This window comes from Lutjanus erythropterus, chromosome 15 (assembly GCF_056507025.1).
Source record: "Lutjanus erythropterus isolate fLutEry1 chromosome 15, fLutEry1.hap2, whole genome shotgun sequence".
Lineage (NCBI taxonomy): Eukaryota > Metazoa > Chordata > Actinopteri > Lutjaniformes > Lutjanidae > Lutjanus > Lutjanus erythropterus.
In genome coordinates, this window is record NC_139331.1 from 31,798,452 (window position 1) to 31,814,686 (window position 16,235).

Below are 16,235 nucleotides of genomic sequence, written 5' to 3' on the forward strand. Positions count from 1 at the left end.
GAGGCAGATTCAGGGCATGACAGTCATTTTTCACTTTGCCCTTTGTTTCTTTCAGCTCTATAGACATTATTGTCATCTAGAAAATGTCCTGAAAATGCTTTCACCTTTTGTATTCTAAGAAATTATAAAAAGTCTTAAGAGCTTACGGCCCTCTTGGAAGTTTGATTATTCTCTGCTCTCTGTCTTTTCTTTCTCTGAATTAGAGTTTTGTTGTATAAGAGTACATCCTATAGTCATGTTATTTTGTTACACGTTAGACGAACTTGTACACTGGGAAAACTGCCCCTTTTCCTTTTCCTTCTCTCATCTCCTAACCTGTTTTTTTTATTTGTGTTTGTGCAGGTTTGACTACCAGGAGCTGCTCCATAACTCCAGTTTCTGCCTGGTGCCCCGGGGCCGACGTCTTGGATCGTTTCGCTTCCTCGAGGCCCTGCAGGTGTGTGTCTCTTTATATATATATAAATATATAAACACACATTATATGTGTTTGTGCCACTGTGGATTATGTGATTGCATAACCCCTGTTTACACATATTATGCAAAATTGCCACAACAAAGGCTCGTCTTTACATCACCTTTGCTTTTTTACACTGAACCAAACAACATTAGTACCTACAATGATAACCACCATAATACTGATGTTAACACAGCTCTTTTTTTAAGATAAGAGGAGTTGTTGCATTTCCTGGTTTTGTCTAGGGGATGAGGGGAGTAACAATAAAACCCAGGAAAAACAATCAAGAAAAACAGAAGCTTGTAGAACCATAGTCTATTTTATTAACAATGTAAATAAAGTGATTAACAAACAAACATGAACTGATGACTAAAAGGTGACTAAAAACACCATGTCTTGTATTAGATTAACAAATGTCTCATTCACTGACCCAGATCAAGCTGAAAATCTTTGAGTTGTTGACAAAACAAGACATGTGAGGACGTCTTCTTGGGCTTCGGGAAACACTGATCAACATTTCTCATCATTTTAAAGACCAAACAACTAATTCGTTACAGAATTGACTCAAAACATAGGTCCAAACACGTACATCCTAACTTAGGATTCCTAGCTTAGTGAAATTCTTCAGGATGGTCAAACTTAATTCCTATTCTAAGATAGATTCTTTTTTCTAAATGCAGGTATGAAACATGTTTCTGTAATAAGAAAAATCACTCTGAAATGAGATAGGATAGGATTTCAGACTTGTAATGGGGCACCTGGTCATTAAATACTTTAATTCACACAGTAACTACAAAAAACTTGACACTGGTTCTGTGGAAAAGTGAACTACTGTAGTTAGATTCTCTGTTATTCTCATGATTACTGGTAAAGGCTTGTTCGACAGCCTGTGGATCTCCAGCTGGGATCAGAGGGTTGCTTGGCCTCCTCTTACCAACACTTGATCTTATTACTATTGACAATCTGTCATCTCCCTGCCACAGAAAAGGCCCGTTTCTGTAGATACACCACAGAGAAAAGAAACAGGGCGTTTATACGCGTCTTCAGACCACAGATGTGTTCATCTTTCATTAGCACCTTGTTTCTGTCTGTTGTTTTGACATTAAGAATCTGGTCGTGGCCCGTGTCTGCCTGTGGCTGTCTTGTTTTCCTTGCAAGTGTTTTTTCTCACTTTCCAATTATATGTTCTTTTGAGGACAGAAAACACTTCAGTTTTGGAATAAGTAGGTTATGTTTGCTTACACCTTCAGCTCTCATCTAGAAGAAGAGCTAAAAGGATTTGTATACATGTTTTTACTCAGTACTGTAGTGTTCTTGAGTGGTTTTGGAAAGTCCTGCATCAAACCATTTAACTGTTTAGCTAGACAAGTACAATAAAATAACTGACTATGAAACAGACTATGAGCAAATTAAACCCTCAGTGAGAAGATCGTCCATTTCTATAGAATTCTAATTATTCTTCATGCCTTCTGCCGGGTTGGATTGGTTCGATTCCCCACAAAATCGGCCAAAATGTTCATGGCACGCAGACCAGAAGAGCCTGTGTTTATGTTGTTCCAGGCAAACTTTGCCAGTAAGAAGTACATAAGTTAGTTAAAGGTCCAGTGTGTAAGATTTATGGGGATTTATTGGTCGAATATGGAAGAAATTGTATCAGTGAGGGGGCAGTTCACCCCAAAATCATGCCTGTAGTGCTATTTATCCATCTAGATTATTTGGTGTAAGTGGCACAAAAAATACATTTAAAAAAAAAATCTAAACCAGTGTCTCTTTTCAACAAACCATGACCCAGTGACTGAAGATAATTCAAAGACCTTGTTGTGAGCAGTTGTGTGTTAGAACTACTTTCTTTCTGCTGTAGAATCTACCAGAGCTACTTTCTCTCCACTAGAAAGAAAATAGTTCCTATTGTGAATTTTCTTGAGTCACTGGTTAATGATTTTTGGAAGGAGACACATCTCAGCAGCCGATATCTCCAAAACTTGCATTAAAAATATCTAAATGAATAAGTACCACTGCAAGCCAGGGGGGGGAAATATCTTTTTGATTTGGGGTGAACTGTCCCTTTTAGTATGTTTTCATTAGCATATAATCACCTGTAAATAAGAATTGTCATCTGCAAGAAAGACAAAAGTTCCCACAGCTTCTGTGTAGTTCGTATTTGCCACTTTTTGGCACCAGAAATTTGACAGATTTTAATCGAAAGTAATGAACAAGTAGAGGGTGAACTTTCTGCTGTTATTAGAAAAGTTGAAAGATTTTCTCAGGAAAGATGCACAAAAGAATAACGTGGGTGATTGGCACGCAAAATTGGTGCTACTTTTAATTAAACGTTCATTTTGAATACATGGCAATTATTTTAATGGCTTTTTCAGCAAATCAGACTTGTTTTCCAGAGGTGAGAAAAGGTAAAGAGAAAGGACAAGGGAAAAAAAAGGAAAGAAGGTCCTCTGTGCAAAAGGTGTACTAATCATCAAAATTCAGAGGACAGCGGATGAGAGGGCAGAAAAACAAAGAGACATGTAAGAAGATGACAGCGAGGAAAAAGACAAGGAAAGAAACGAGAAAGTCATCTCACAGAGCCAGACTAATCAAAGCGGAGAGAATTTGCGTCGACAGGTCACTGATCATGCACTCGGCATTTTGTGAATCTCCTTTAATCTCTCAGCTTCACTTGATTGAGAATCCAGTCGAACTTGAACTTTAAATGGAAATACCAGACTTATTGGATTTTTTTTCACTCTTCACTGCCACTGCACCACTGCCTAAGATCACATACACAAATTATATCATACAATGCCATCTTGGACTCTCTTATGAAAAAAGATTATTATTATTAGCAGTGGCTGAACACTTAAAGGGATAGTCTGGATTATTTGAAGTGGGTTTGTATGAGGCACTTATACATAGTGTAATACCTGCAGTAGATAACACAGTGTAGGAAGCTAAGCAATGTACTGCTGCAGACAGGGTCAGCAGCAAAATGTATTTTAGCCACCTTAAAATAGCAATACCACCTTAAGTGTCTTTAGATTATTTTCACTGCTTTACCTTGACATCAGGCAGTCTTTTTGTGACAGGAAGTCCCTGTTATATAAACCAAATATCACTATTGCAAAGACAGCAATTTTACCTTGCAGAGCACAGGACCTGCTGGTCTCCTGCTGCCTTCATGGGTTAGTTTGTTTGTGTCCTTTGGCGCTTTAAACGGTTTGTTTGGATTCATCAAAGTCACACAACAGACTTACCGATTGAGGCAGCAATAGACCAGCGACTCCCCTGTGAGGTAAAATGTTTGTTTTTGCCAGTGGAGTCTGGTGGCTGTGGAGAGAGCAAGCAAGCTGTTGACTGATGGCAAGCTAAAGCAGCAAAAATATTCTGAATATAGCGCACATTTAAACACAATAAAAGAAATATAACACAAGGAGGACTCACAAAAGAGGAGCTAGAGGAGGTAACTGTTAGCTAAAGGTAACAGCAAAGAAAAGTGGATGTAAACCCTGTCTAACTGCCTTATCTGGATGAAACAGAAATACAAAAAGAGGCAGCGCCCCTATTATCCAGATATATAATTAGACACTAAAACAAATTGAGTTATAGTTGTTGACAGCTTGACCTTTGCCACAGCTGTGAGGATGAAAGTTTATCATCTGTGATCTGTGATCACTCGAAATTAAAAAGCAAAACTCTAAAAAAACGCTTTCACTCACTCAGTGCGAGATTTTGGGTGGATTTTTCAGCAACGTTTGGCCGTCTTTCTGCAGGGGCGCATTTTGCCTTAGCCAGCTGTTGGAGGTAAATCCATCATATGCTGCCATCCTTGCCGGTATTTCACTCACTCTGTTCTGAATATTCCAAATGTCGCAGGAAATCTCAGTCCAACGTATTTTATCCCTCGTTGGAGCGCAGTGCACACTTTGCATCCTCGTTGTTTAATATTTTGAAGTGTTTCCACGTGGAGCTGGTGACAGACATCATGTTGTGTCTAATTTAGATGGTAAAGCCTCAAGTTACTGTACTAACTGCATTAATGGTCAGAAATGTTTGAATTCATGGTGCTTTGTGCTTGTTAACTACTTCATTAAAGCAAACACTACGCCTCATCATGTAAATTAAATGTGAAGAATGATATAGTGAGAGGAGAGGGCATAAAACCCAATGCCCTCCTGCAGATGGCACATATGCTGCCATATAATTAAAGCTGAGAATATAATGAAAGTCCCCACAGTCTTAAAGATGAGGCACAGAATACACAAAGTGAAAGAAATTATCCAGAGAGCAACATATTTTCCCTTTTAAACACAGTTTAATAGTGCAGCGGAGTGCACAATCAAGTCCGATCCATTAACCACAAATGATGAACAGTTTCAAGAGCCTCATCATAAAATGAATTTACAGCAACACAGAGAGCTCCTGCGGGAAACGAAAACAGCTCCTGATGAATTAAGTCACATTAATGAATCCTCTAAATATTGATGCATACAGGGAAAATAAATAAATACTCTTTATTTTGTCCTTAATCTTTTTGGCAACTCCATTTGTTCCTGCAAAACTCTCTTTCAGAACACTTTGAAAGTGTCTCATTAGACAGAGACTACCTAAGAGGATAAATCCCTCAGTGGAGGGAAAACGTTTCCCTCCCAGTACTCTGCTTTAAACTTCTACTTAAACTTTCACTGTTACTGGGATTTTTCTCCCTCTGTCAAGTTGTCAACACAAACTTGTCTTTGAGGAATAGTCCTCTGACAGAAGAGCACGATTCATGATTTGTTGCGGAGTTGAAAAATCAGTAACATCCAGTCCTTTCAAAAAAGTTGAAAACTTTATACTGCTGGCTTAACTCATGTGTCCTTTAACTGTATCTCACTAAATACTGAAGACAAAGTATTCCCTAAAACACAACGTGATCCTGTGGGATGGCATATAAATTGCACCGCACTTTTAAGGACATTTCATGTTAACATTGAAGTTTTCTTGTTTTATTTAATGGCCGTTAGTCCAGTGTATTTTTGGATCTAAGTTTTGGATGTGGTCACAGTAGTGTTGACCTTTATCATCATAGTAACCCTCTTCTTTGTTAAAGCATCACAGTTTTAAATTTAAATTATTAAAATAAGTCACTTTTGGTTTTACGCAGGACAAGAACTGTGGTCTCTCAGGTGAAATTTCTGTGTTATTTTGATTCGTCCATCCACCATGACCTCTAAGACCTGAACAATTAATCAGTTTTATCAAATTCTAAACTGCATTTTAAATTAAATATTGTTGTGTTGTTGTAGAGATGTTGTGGGCAAAACATCCTATTCTTCTGTCCATGCAATTATGTGTCACACAAAAATTAGCAGTAGGTGGCGCTATTGCTTCAGCCAGGTGCCACTGCAGAGGAAGAGGGTGCAACAAGATGACAAAAGAGCGTAACACACGTCAAGAGTGAAATCTCCTCCTTTTCTTTCTTTCTTCGTCTTCAATATTTCTCTCCTTTTCATCTTTCCTGACAGGCGGCTTGTATCCCGGTTATTCTGAGTAACGGCTGGGAGCTTCCCTTCTCTGAAGTCATTGACTGGAGGAAAGCCGCCATTATTGGAGATGAGAGACTGCTGTTACAGGTACAGGATTTTACACAACGCATTTTTAAATCTGGTGTTAGGAAAACTGTCGCCACCATATGCACAGAAAGTTTACTTTTTTATACAATCACAACTGTGAATGTAGATAATAAAATGGCTGTCTAGCAGCTGGGGGTTTAAACACAACAGAAAATGAACAACCGAGTCTTTTCATCCATCATGATATCATGATACAGTATCACAAAACATAACATCATGATACTCAAGTGTATCAACTTTTTCTTACATCTTTAGATCTCAAAGGGAAAATTCATGTGTTGCAGCAACAGAAACAAATACAGATAAATAAAGGAAGAAAATTAGAAGTATATTTTTGGCAGCACCTCAATCAGGATGAGAGCATGTGGAGGTGAAAGGAGGTGGAGATTCTGACATGGTGGTGTCAGAACAATTGACTCTCACTGAATGTCACCAAAAGCAAAGAGTTGGCTGTAGATCTTGGAAAGCAGCAGAAGAGGAACTACAAGACTGACAGGACCACAGTGGAGAGGGTGAACCACTTCAGGTACATCAGGGTCCACATCACACACGTTACACACACACACATCCTGATCAAAAAGGTGCCTGCATCTCCTCAGACAGCTGCAGAAAATCAGACACTCAAACCGTTCTACGCCCGCACTGTGGAGGGAGAACATCACCACGTCACCGCCTGGTATGCTGGTAAGGCAGCAGCACCCAGCAGGACCACGAGGCCCCCGCAGAGACCGGTACGGTCGGCCGAACGCACCGCCGTGAGTGCGCTCCCCAATCTGCAAGATATTTACACCAGGTGGTGCAGGGCAAGGGCAGTGGAGTCATAAAGGATTCAACAAGGGCCTCTTTGAACTGCTGCAGTCGGGGAAGTCAGAGGAACAGAGAGGCTAAAGAGCAGTTCTTTCCCTCAGGCCATCTGAATCCTGAACGAGGACACACCAGGACTCCTGACAGGCTGCACCTCTGATGTTGACAATTACCTCCACCCTTCCTCTGTATTGCTTTAATATTTGCACCATATTGAGTATTTCATATTTTTTGCACATGTTATCCTATCTGTCATTGTTTATTTTTTCTGGTTGTAGGCTGAAATATTTGATATTTTTATCATGTCAAGCGTAGAACTTGAGGGAAAGATTTGGAGATTTCTACCTAATTAGCATATGATGACTGCAGCCTACAGAATAAAAACACCGCCGCCACCAGTGTGACCGAGTGTCTTGGTTTTGCCAAACTCAGCAGATTTAATAAGAAAATAATAAACAGGACATGGAGACGTAACATTAATGCAATGATCAGCAAAAACAGCTTTTTTTTCTCCCACATGTCAAAAACGGAACTTTACCAAACGACTCCTGCCTTACGGCAAGTTGGAGGGGACACACTACCCCAAATACAAAGGGCTTTTAAAGGGACAGTTCACCACAAAATTAAAATACGTATTTTCCCTCCAGCCTGTCGTGCTATTTATCAGTCTGGACTGTTTTGGTGTGAGTTGCAGGACATATCAGCCACAGAAATGCCTGGCCTCACTCAGTTAAATTGCACTCAGTTTATGCTGCCAAAAAAAATTAATTTGGAAAGACTCAACACCAGCATCTCCTCACAGAAATCATGACTTGGTTACTCGTGATAATCCACAGACCTCGTCATGAACAGTTTGATGTAGGAACTAATTTATTTCTACAGCAGTTTCTACTTTAAGAGTAATATGATGTGATCCACTATAACAGCATATACCAGAATGATATATAATATGGTAAGTAATTACACTTAAAGTTGGTCTGTATTAATATGAAAATAAAACAGTAAAACATTAACATAATTAGTACAATATAATATAGTATGGGATATAAATTATAATATAAGATGAAATGTCATAATATGGAAAAGCATAATACTGTAGTAGAGTAGTAAAGCACAGGATATAAAATCTAAAGTATAGTATGAATATAGTATTGTAAAATATATCAATACAAATATAAGTAATTATAAATTAAGTAGAATATATTATAATAAATATTATATGTATTTCTTTTACAGCAGACTTAAAGGAAAAATCTGTAATGTATTTACTCTAATATTAATTTCAAATGATATAAAATACAGTCTATGGCTCCAACTCACTATTTGGACTGAAAAGAATATACAAAGAAGGGAAATTAAGGGATAGAAAGAAAGAAAATTAATTTAAATTTACCGCAGTACGTGGAGCTCAGTAAAAGTTACAGTTGGGTATCTGGATGAAGAGGGCAAACCCTCCTCACATTGTGTAGTATGAGGAAGATAAAGTATGCCCTTTCTCAGCCGGGGCTAATTCAGTGTCTGGGCGGTGAAATGCCAACATGGTCCCTGATATAATTGTCATCTCTGGCTCCAGATCCCCGCGGGAAATCACAAAGACCCAGCGAGGTGTGATTCAGACACAGAAGCACAACACATAGATCAGGAATCACTATTAAAATCTATAGATGTGTTTCAAAATGTAAGTCTTTTTTTACATAAATACTGCTGTATTCACAGAAACTGATAGGCAGTAGTGGAAAGTAACACATTACATTTACTTTATCTTACATTACTGTAGTGATTCTGAATTTGATGCGTTGTTACAAAGCTGAAAACAGTCTGTTTTGCTGAGCTCATAAGGTGACATATTAAACAGCCACAAGCATATGATGATCTTATAAAACATGATGCATTGCTGTAGATTAGAACCCAACAGCATGTAAAGTACTGGTCATATTTATATTTTTTATTTAAAAGGGCTCATATGCAGTTTAAAACATAAATGTCACCATTTGCTGCAACATAACCAGATTATAACTTTAAGCTAATTCACAGTCCAGGGGCAGGAAAGGAAACCGCTCAATAACATGATATGAAATTATGTCAAAAATATCACACAGGACACGCAATACAAACCTACACATAATAACAAATCACTAATGTATGCTTTTTCAAATAAAGGCGAGCCATGATGAGCTGACTTCCCAAATGCAGTGCAGCAAAATGATGTAAGTCTCAGACAGAGGATAATCTTGAGGATCTATTAGAATTTACTGAGCGACTACACACGAAATCACACATGGAGGAAGGACCAAAGCATTAGAAATGTAATAAACCAGGTGCCTGTTGTAGATAATCTCAACTTCTTGAATGTCGGGCTGTTTGTGTTTTTAGAGTTTGTTTGTATAGGTTTCTTAAAATTACAATTTGGCTTCACTATCATGCCAAGATATTTAAAATCAGTGACTGTCAGTCCTTTTTTTATCTTTGATAAGAATATCAGCATTAAGAGGTCGTACCATGATTATAGAAAACAAACATATCTTATGTCTTATTAAGGCCCCTATCTATTGACCATGAGACCAGAGCGACGTGGGGAGAAAAACGGTTTGCATTCTTCTGTCACAGCCTGATCCTGGATAAATATCCTGTGCCTTATTTTGTTTTCGGGTTGACGCTGCACCTCAGTCCGGCTCAGGTGGGTGTTCAGCTGGGTTGAGGTGCAGCTTCGCGGCCGGTGTCTCCTCTCCCTCACTCCTGCCCACCGGCTCTTCAGGAGCTTCAGCCAGCAGACCTGCATAATAATGATGTTGATAATAATGAATTATAAAATATAATTTCAAGGTGCTTTAGAGTAAAACATAACCAGCTACATATCTGCGTGACATTTACGGTTCAGTTATTATATTACTTTTTGCAGCCGTTAAAATAAACTATTTATACAGCTGCTTCAGAGACGTCCTGCTGTCTCCATATATTGCGCGCTCGCACGCTTTAACTTCTCAAACCACTTCTTGAACAAACTCCAGACCTGGGATGCCATGTCTTGAGTTTGCTTTTAAAAATATCAGTACTCTCTGCTATCCTCAGGTCATCAGGCAGCTGTTCCACAGACAAGGACCGGGTAATAAAAGGATGTTTCACCATGAGTTTTCAGGACTTCAGGATTTTCATACTTGTACTTAAGTAAGGGATCTGAATACTTCTTCTGATAGCCAACACACTTTGAAAGACAATAAAGGGATTTTGGCCCTTTATTTTTCTGTCATGAACTGCACAAAAGTAACGTATGGAAAATGTTAACTATCCCAACCAGAGTAAACCTGAGTTACAGCTCAGCGCGCTCAGTTAGCTATTAGCATCCATTAACACATGACTGACTTTCAGTTCAAGTGAGAGGAAGTGGGAAATCTAATTGCCGTCTTTGTGGCTTGTAGTAAATGTTTTATTTCATTCAGACATGACAGCTGTGATATTCACAGTCACTCACACCTCCGCCAGGAACTATTTTTAACTAAGACGGATTATTCTACAATTGGCTCTCCTTCTGTTCCTTTTAATTACAACAGCGAGCAGAGCTTGTGATATTTACATTCTCTAATTACTCTATATTACCGCGAGCCACTTGTACGACCTCTACCGCCCCCTGGACAGAGCTGGGAAATTGTGTGTGTGTGTGTGTGTGTGTGTGTGTGTGTGTGTGTGTGTGTGTGTGTGTGTGTGTGTGTGTGTGTTGAGTGTTGGAGACATATGTCTCACTTTAATTAATGTGTCCCTGGCCCCTTATCATCCCTCTATCAGCACTTAGTGATGATGATAATTTAATTTTTCCTTGTGAATTACAGTTCAACAGACAAGCCATCATCAAAAGAATTACAAACTTGGCTTCTAAATGAAATGTAGTTGCCACTTTTTTATCATTAAACATTACTAAAAACCACAGTGATGCACTGATGTTGTCAGAGGATTTGTTGTTTGGTTTGTTCCTTTTAACAAAACAAAAGAATCCATCTAAAAGCATATTAGTTGGTGGTTAAGATAATATATGTGAAGCAAGTATTATTTTTTGACAGGGAAACATTGAAGGGTGTTTACATTTAGAGTTAGTTTTGATGCAGATACATGAGGAATTAATAATGATAAAGAGGCAGGGATAACAACAAATAACTCCCAAGACTTTCAGAATAAAACCTACGCTGTAAAATCAAACACACAGTGGCTGCTTTAAACACATCTTCACACCATAATTTAACATTACAGTCGGGTGAAGAGTGTTTGCTGCACTTAACCAGTTTGTTCCCTCTTCTGTTTTCCTTCCACTTCTACATTGATAACAAGAAATAACAGATGAAACAAGAAAGGAAAGGGAAGAAAGTGAATAAGTGCACAGATTTGGGACAGTTGCTTTCTGCAAAAAATTAAATAGGCCAGTTATGTAGCATATTTCATTACCCTGTATCCCTGTGGTTTCTCATATCCTTCCCTGTTCTGTGATTGTATTTGTCTTTCAAATTAAATAATACTGAAACCACATGTGGGGATCAAATTTTAGCTGAGAAAATGAGTTGATTCATTCAGTAGTAACTGACAGATAATTGTACCTGCAACAGTTTTGATGATCAGTTAATTTTCAACAAAATTTCAGTTTTTAAGTTAAATTGCCAAAAGTCGCTTTTTTAAATTTTTCTATAATTCTAGATTTAATATTTTTGAGTTTTAGACTGTTGGACAGACATTAGTGGTGGAGAAGAAATTGATAGATCATACTATTGCAATATTTTACATGGCAGTATTGTACTGATACATAGACACTAAGTATCTAATATAACAGATGCAAATGAACCGTTTCAGTACTAGAATAATAAAAAAAAAAAATTCAGTCCATTAGATGGTCTTTTTCTGATGAGGTCAGCAGACGTCATGGTCAGCAGGATCGGTCAGTCTCACAAACTCAAGCGCAGCAGCTGGAGAAGGCGGGCCGCCAAACTCTGATTGGAGGGCATTAACACATTATTGTCCTTTATTAATATAAATCTAATGATATAGAACAGTCCCAAACAATTGGCTCTATCTCAGGATTGGCTCAGGATGATTTAAAGGGGCACATGTGGCGTTTTGAGCCGTTTTCAACACATGAAAATTAAGAAATGCCAATACCAACATTTTTGCATGTCATCACAGTACAGTAATGTTATTTAATTTACAGCTCATAACACGTGTTTAAGTGTGCAGCACCTCTGTAATGACAGTGCTGGTCAGTCTGCCTGCTTGACAACCTGAATTTGCTGCAGTAAGAATGATTGAAGTGAAATGAACAAACTGAAAACTTTATCCTGGTAGATAAAACAGATGTTTAACATTTAAAATCACTGTAACATTATATCATAATTTAAGTGTCGTGATAAAATTGTATTGTGATTCCCACCCATACTAGACACAACCGAAACCTTGAGCTCTATGAGATGGTGATGTTTCATTTTTTTTTTTAGGTTTCATGGATTCAGTGATACACAATTAAGACATCAAAAATTCATATTTTCATATAAAAAATATATTTCACATATACATAAAATAACATGTAACACATGTTTTCTTCCTGACATAAGCAGCACATGTCAAACTGTTGACATTTCTAAGCGGAATATCTTTCATTTTATATCTAATGTGCCACATAATTAGCTTATGTTTTGATTTGTAAGATGTGAAAAGGTTTTACAAGTTTTACTTGTCTTGAGTTCACTGGGCTTTTTTTTTGTAAGCTTTAACTAGTTTATACAGCAGGTTAATGGGTGAGGCATTGAAAAAAGGTTATTCTTGTAATATATAAAATAAAGCTTCCCATACTTTGAGGACACCTTGAAGCTGCTTAATTTGTTTCATGCAGTAGTGAGACAGCTGCCATGGTGGCAAGAATGAAATCAGTTTGTCAGGATGAACTATTTTAAGCTCAGGATTTGGGCTTTAATGCACACTCAACTAAACAACTTAAAACTAATTAAACACATTAAAACACCCAGAAATCATTAAATTATTTGTTCTAAATGACAGCATTTGCACAATATAGCACAATAATAAACAGGAGCGTGTGCCTGATAGGTAAACAGATTCTGGATGCTTGCCCTCTTTGTCTCTTTGTCACACTCACACAGAGACTCACTGTTCAACACATCGGAGCTCCAACACCTGCTGAGAGAGTTGAATCTCATTACTTTCAATTACATCACTGAGAACTGCAATACCTGGCTGTTTAATATGTAGAGTTTCTATTCCCCCTGTGGTGAGCAGACATGCACAGACACCTAGACACACAAACGCACGCAAACACACACACACACACCCACAATGCCCCTGCTGAGAAACATAAACACCATTAGAGTCAATCGAGGGGAAGAGAATTGAGCTGATTTGATTGGTGTTGTTTATATTCCACCTCAGAGAGCTGAACAATTAAAGCTCGCTCTGCTGTCGACAGATCCCGGTGACGTCAACGGCAGCTCAGCCTCCTAAACCGTCTTCACACTCCACTGTGAGTGTGAGGATTTCTAGGATCCTTATTTAGATTTTTTTTTTCAGTTTTCACAAGTAAAACTGAAAATTGGTCGTTTATTCTTTGCATTTTTGTAGAAACAATAATTAACAATTCTAAAACAAAAAATCAGATTTAAATGTAAACACTCTGTAGTTTACGTGTTTAATCAGCCTCTTGCTTCAGACCATGACATTGTATGTACACCTCTAGCATCATTTCTGAAGGTTCCCATCACCTGTTATTTGTTGATTTCGGGAAAAATATAAATAGCTAGTACCTACCTACAGCGTTATCCTGTAGTTTGAGGCTTAGGGCCAGTGACCAAGCTGCCATATTAGATGAGTTGGTAGTGAGGATGTTGAAAAGTACTTATTAAAAGAGACTTTGGTGTCTACTAATTGGCTCACTTGCATTCTGCAGGCCTGCCTTTGTTTCTTCACTTCCAAAACATTTTCTGAGCTGTCAGTGCTGCTAGAGGTCGTTGTTTACTATAAAGCCAGGAACAAGGAACATCAGGGCTGTTGCTTTTTATTAAAAATGCAAACTAATGTTTGAACAAAGGAAAAAATTAAATAACTGTTCTGTTCAAATTTTTAAAAAGTTTAATTCAAAAAGGACAACAGGTTTGTCTTGTCTTGTTGTGTGTATTCCTACAGTGTACTGTCCTTCTGTCCTTCTGACTTTGTAAAATGCATCTGCCACGTAATGTTATCGTCTCACTCAAGTCACAGAACACGATCAGACTGAGTTTTGACAAAAAGGTACTAACAACAGCATTTCACAAGCTGAAAATCACAGTGTTTTTATCACACCATGTCATTACCGCACTTAATATACTAAGCCCCACTTCTTTGCTTGTATTATTTTGCCATACAGTTAAACAAGGATATAAGTGTAGCAGAGCCTTTCCAGTGAGCCAGGAGAGTATAAGTAATGTTGTGTTGTAGACTGTTGGCCAGACAAACAACCAATTAGAAGACATCATCCTTGAAAACAAACAACACATGGCCAACGCTGAGATCTCACCCTGACCCTCATATGAATTAATGAATGACAAATCTGTTGTAACCACAGAGTATTTATGGATAGGCTACATGAGTTTCCTGTTAGTGTATTTTACCTTTTTCCAGATAATCAGAAAAGAAAAAAGGAAGAAAAACATCCGAGACGGGCTCATCGTTGCCTTCAGCCGCCTCATTAGGCTCCGTGAAGTTCTACAACTTGTGGAGAAGCTCATCACTCACTACATTAGAGATGAAGCCAAACAGCTGAGGACTCTTTGATTGACCTTCTCCTGGATCAAGACCAGCATTTCTGCTCTCGTTATTCTCAGCAGACTATTAGCACTGTGAAACCACTGTGGCTTTTCTGCTGGCCATGTTCGACAGATTGGGACTGTAACTTTAAGTGAAAAGATGTTGGGTTTGTGGCCAGAACACCAGAAGGGCCCTGGGCTCTAGATCCACCTCCTCTTTTGGGCCTGATGAGGCTCTTCGGGAACTTTGGCCAGGAGGCCGCTTATTCCCCTTTTCAGCTTCATTGTCAATCCGAGCGGGGCAGCTAAGGTCACGTCTGACCTCATCAAGGAGGTAGTTTGTTTTTCTTCGAACTGGAGCATCAGGAGGGCATCCCGCTCCATCTTCCTGGCACGTCAGGATGTTTAGCTCCCTGGTCATGTTGGCAGGATCCTCGTCTCCCTTGATTTCATCCCTCCACTGCTTCTCCCTGAGGGGTGTTAGCGCTGCAAGCCACAAGCCAGCTGCTCATCTCGTCCATGACAATGTGAGCTGGGACCTCAGTTTGCCTCCGGTGCGCCAGGAGCAGCATATTCAGGCTCCGAGCAGGTCTGCAGAGTTTGTTGGTACATTGCCTTCGCAGAACTCTCTTGAAGCACCAAGCATAGAGCCCAACTTATTTGTTTTCACTTGCTGTTTATCAAAAAATATATACATTTCTGGAGCAAAATTTGATGTATGGCTTGGTGCTTATTACAAAGATTAAAAACCTGACTCTCTGAAGCTTGCATGAAACATATGTGTCAACATATTTTTAGGTTTTTTTGTTCTTTTCCTGCTGTTATGATGTTATCGGATTAAATATCAGCTGGAACGATTTAAAATGAGCTCCACTGTAGTGTGAAGATTTGCTTTTTTTTTCCTCTGTTGAACATATGTTTATTATACAGATGATATTTCATAATAATTCTTCATAGAACATCTTTGGCATTTGGACTATATGGGGAGATTTTGTAATTGAGGGGCATCCACCCTGAGCAGCAGCGAGATAAATCACCCGTGGAGTCCAAGACGCTGCTGGGACTGATAGGCTGTTGAAATGATGAAATGATGAATCTGATGGATCTGTGACGACTGGGTGGTGATGGGGAGGCGGAGCGTGCATAATATCAGCATAAATGAATAAAGGCTGAGAGAGAAACTTAATAATAAGAATATGAGAATATTAAAAGAGACAGCTGCAAGATGATAGGCTAACAGTAAAGGTGTGTTGCTGCGCTGTTGGACAGAAGTGACCAGCTGACGAGGACACTTCAAACAGGTCGGTCACAGCTGACAAGCCCAGACAATGACGGCAAGGAAATTACGAGCGAGCAGAGAGGAGTGAATGGAAAGATAGTAAGAGAAATCAACTGCAGGCCTGAATATGCAGAAGAATAGTTTTTCTGTCTGATTTACCGAGCAAGCAGGGAGGTTGAAATAGACGGCTGAAGTAAAAGAAAAGTAACACAACCTCATTTCTATTTTGATGCCTGCACCAAGTTCTGTAAAAGTTGGGACGTCACCTTTTCTTACATCACTCAGTAAGCATTTGAGAACTGAGGACACTAATTGCTAAAGTTTTTAAA

General features: G+C 38.7%; 1 protein-coding gene across 1 annotated transcript in view; it reads left to right on the plus strand.

Moving 5' to 3' along the window:
• LOC146314660 (exostosin-1) overlaps positions 1-16,235 on the plus strand; it is a 288,208-nt gene that overhangs the window by 214,641 nt on the left and 57,332 nt on the right. The window contains exons 4-5 of the mRNA XM_084738257.1: positions 343-436; positions 5,953-6,060. Of these exons, the coding sequence (XP_084594383.1) occupies positions 343-436; positions 5,953-6,060 (202 nt within the window). The remainder of the gene's footprint in view (positions 1-342; positions 437-5,952; positions 6,061-16,235) is intronic.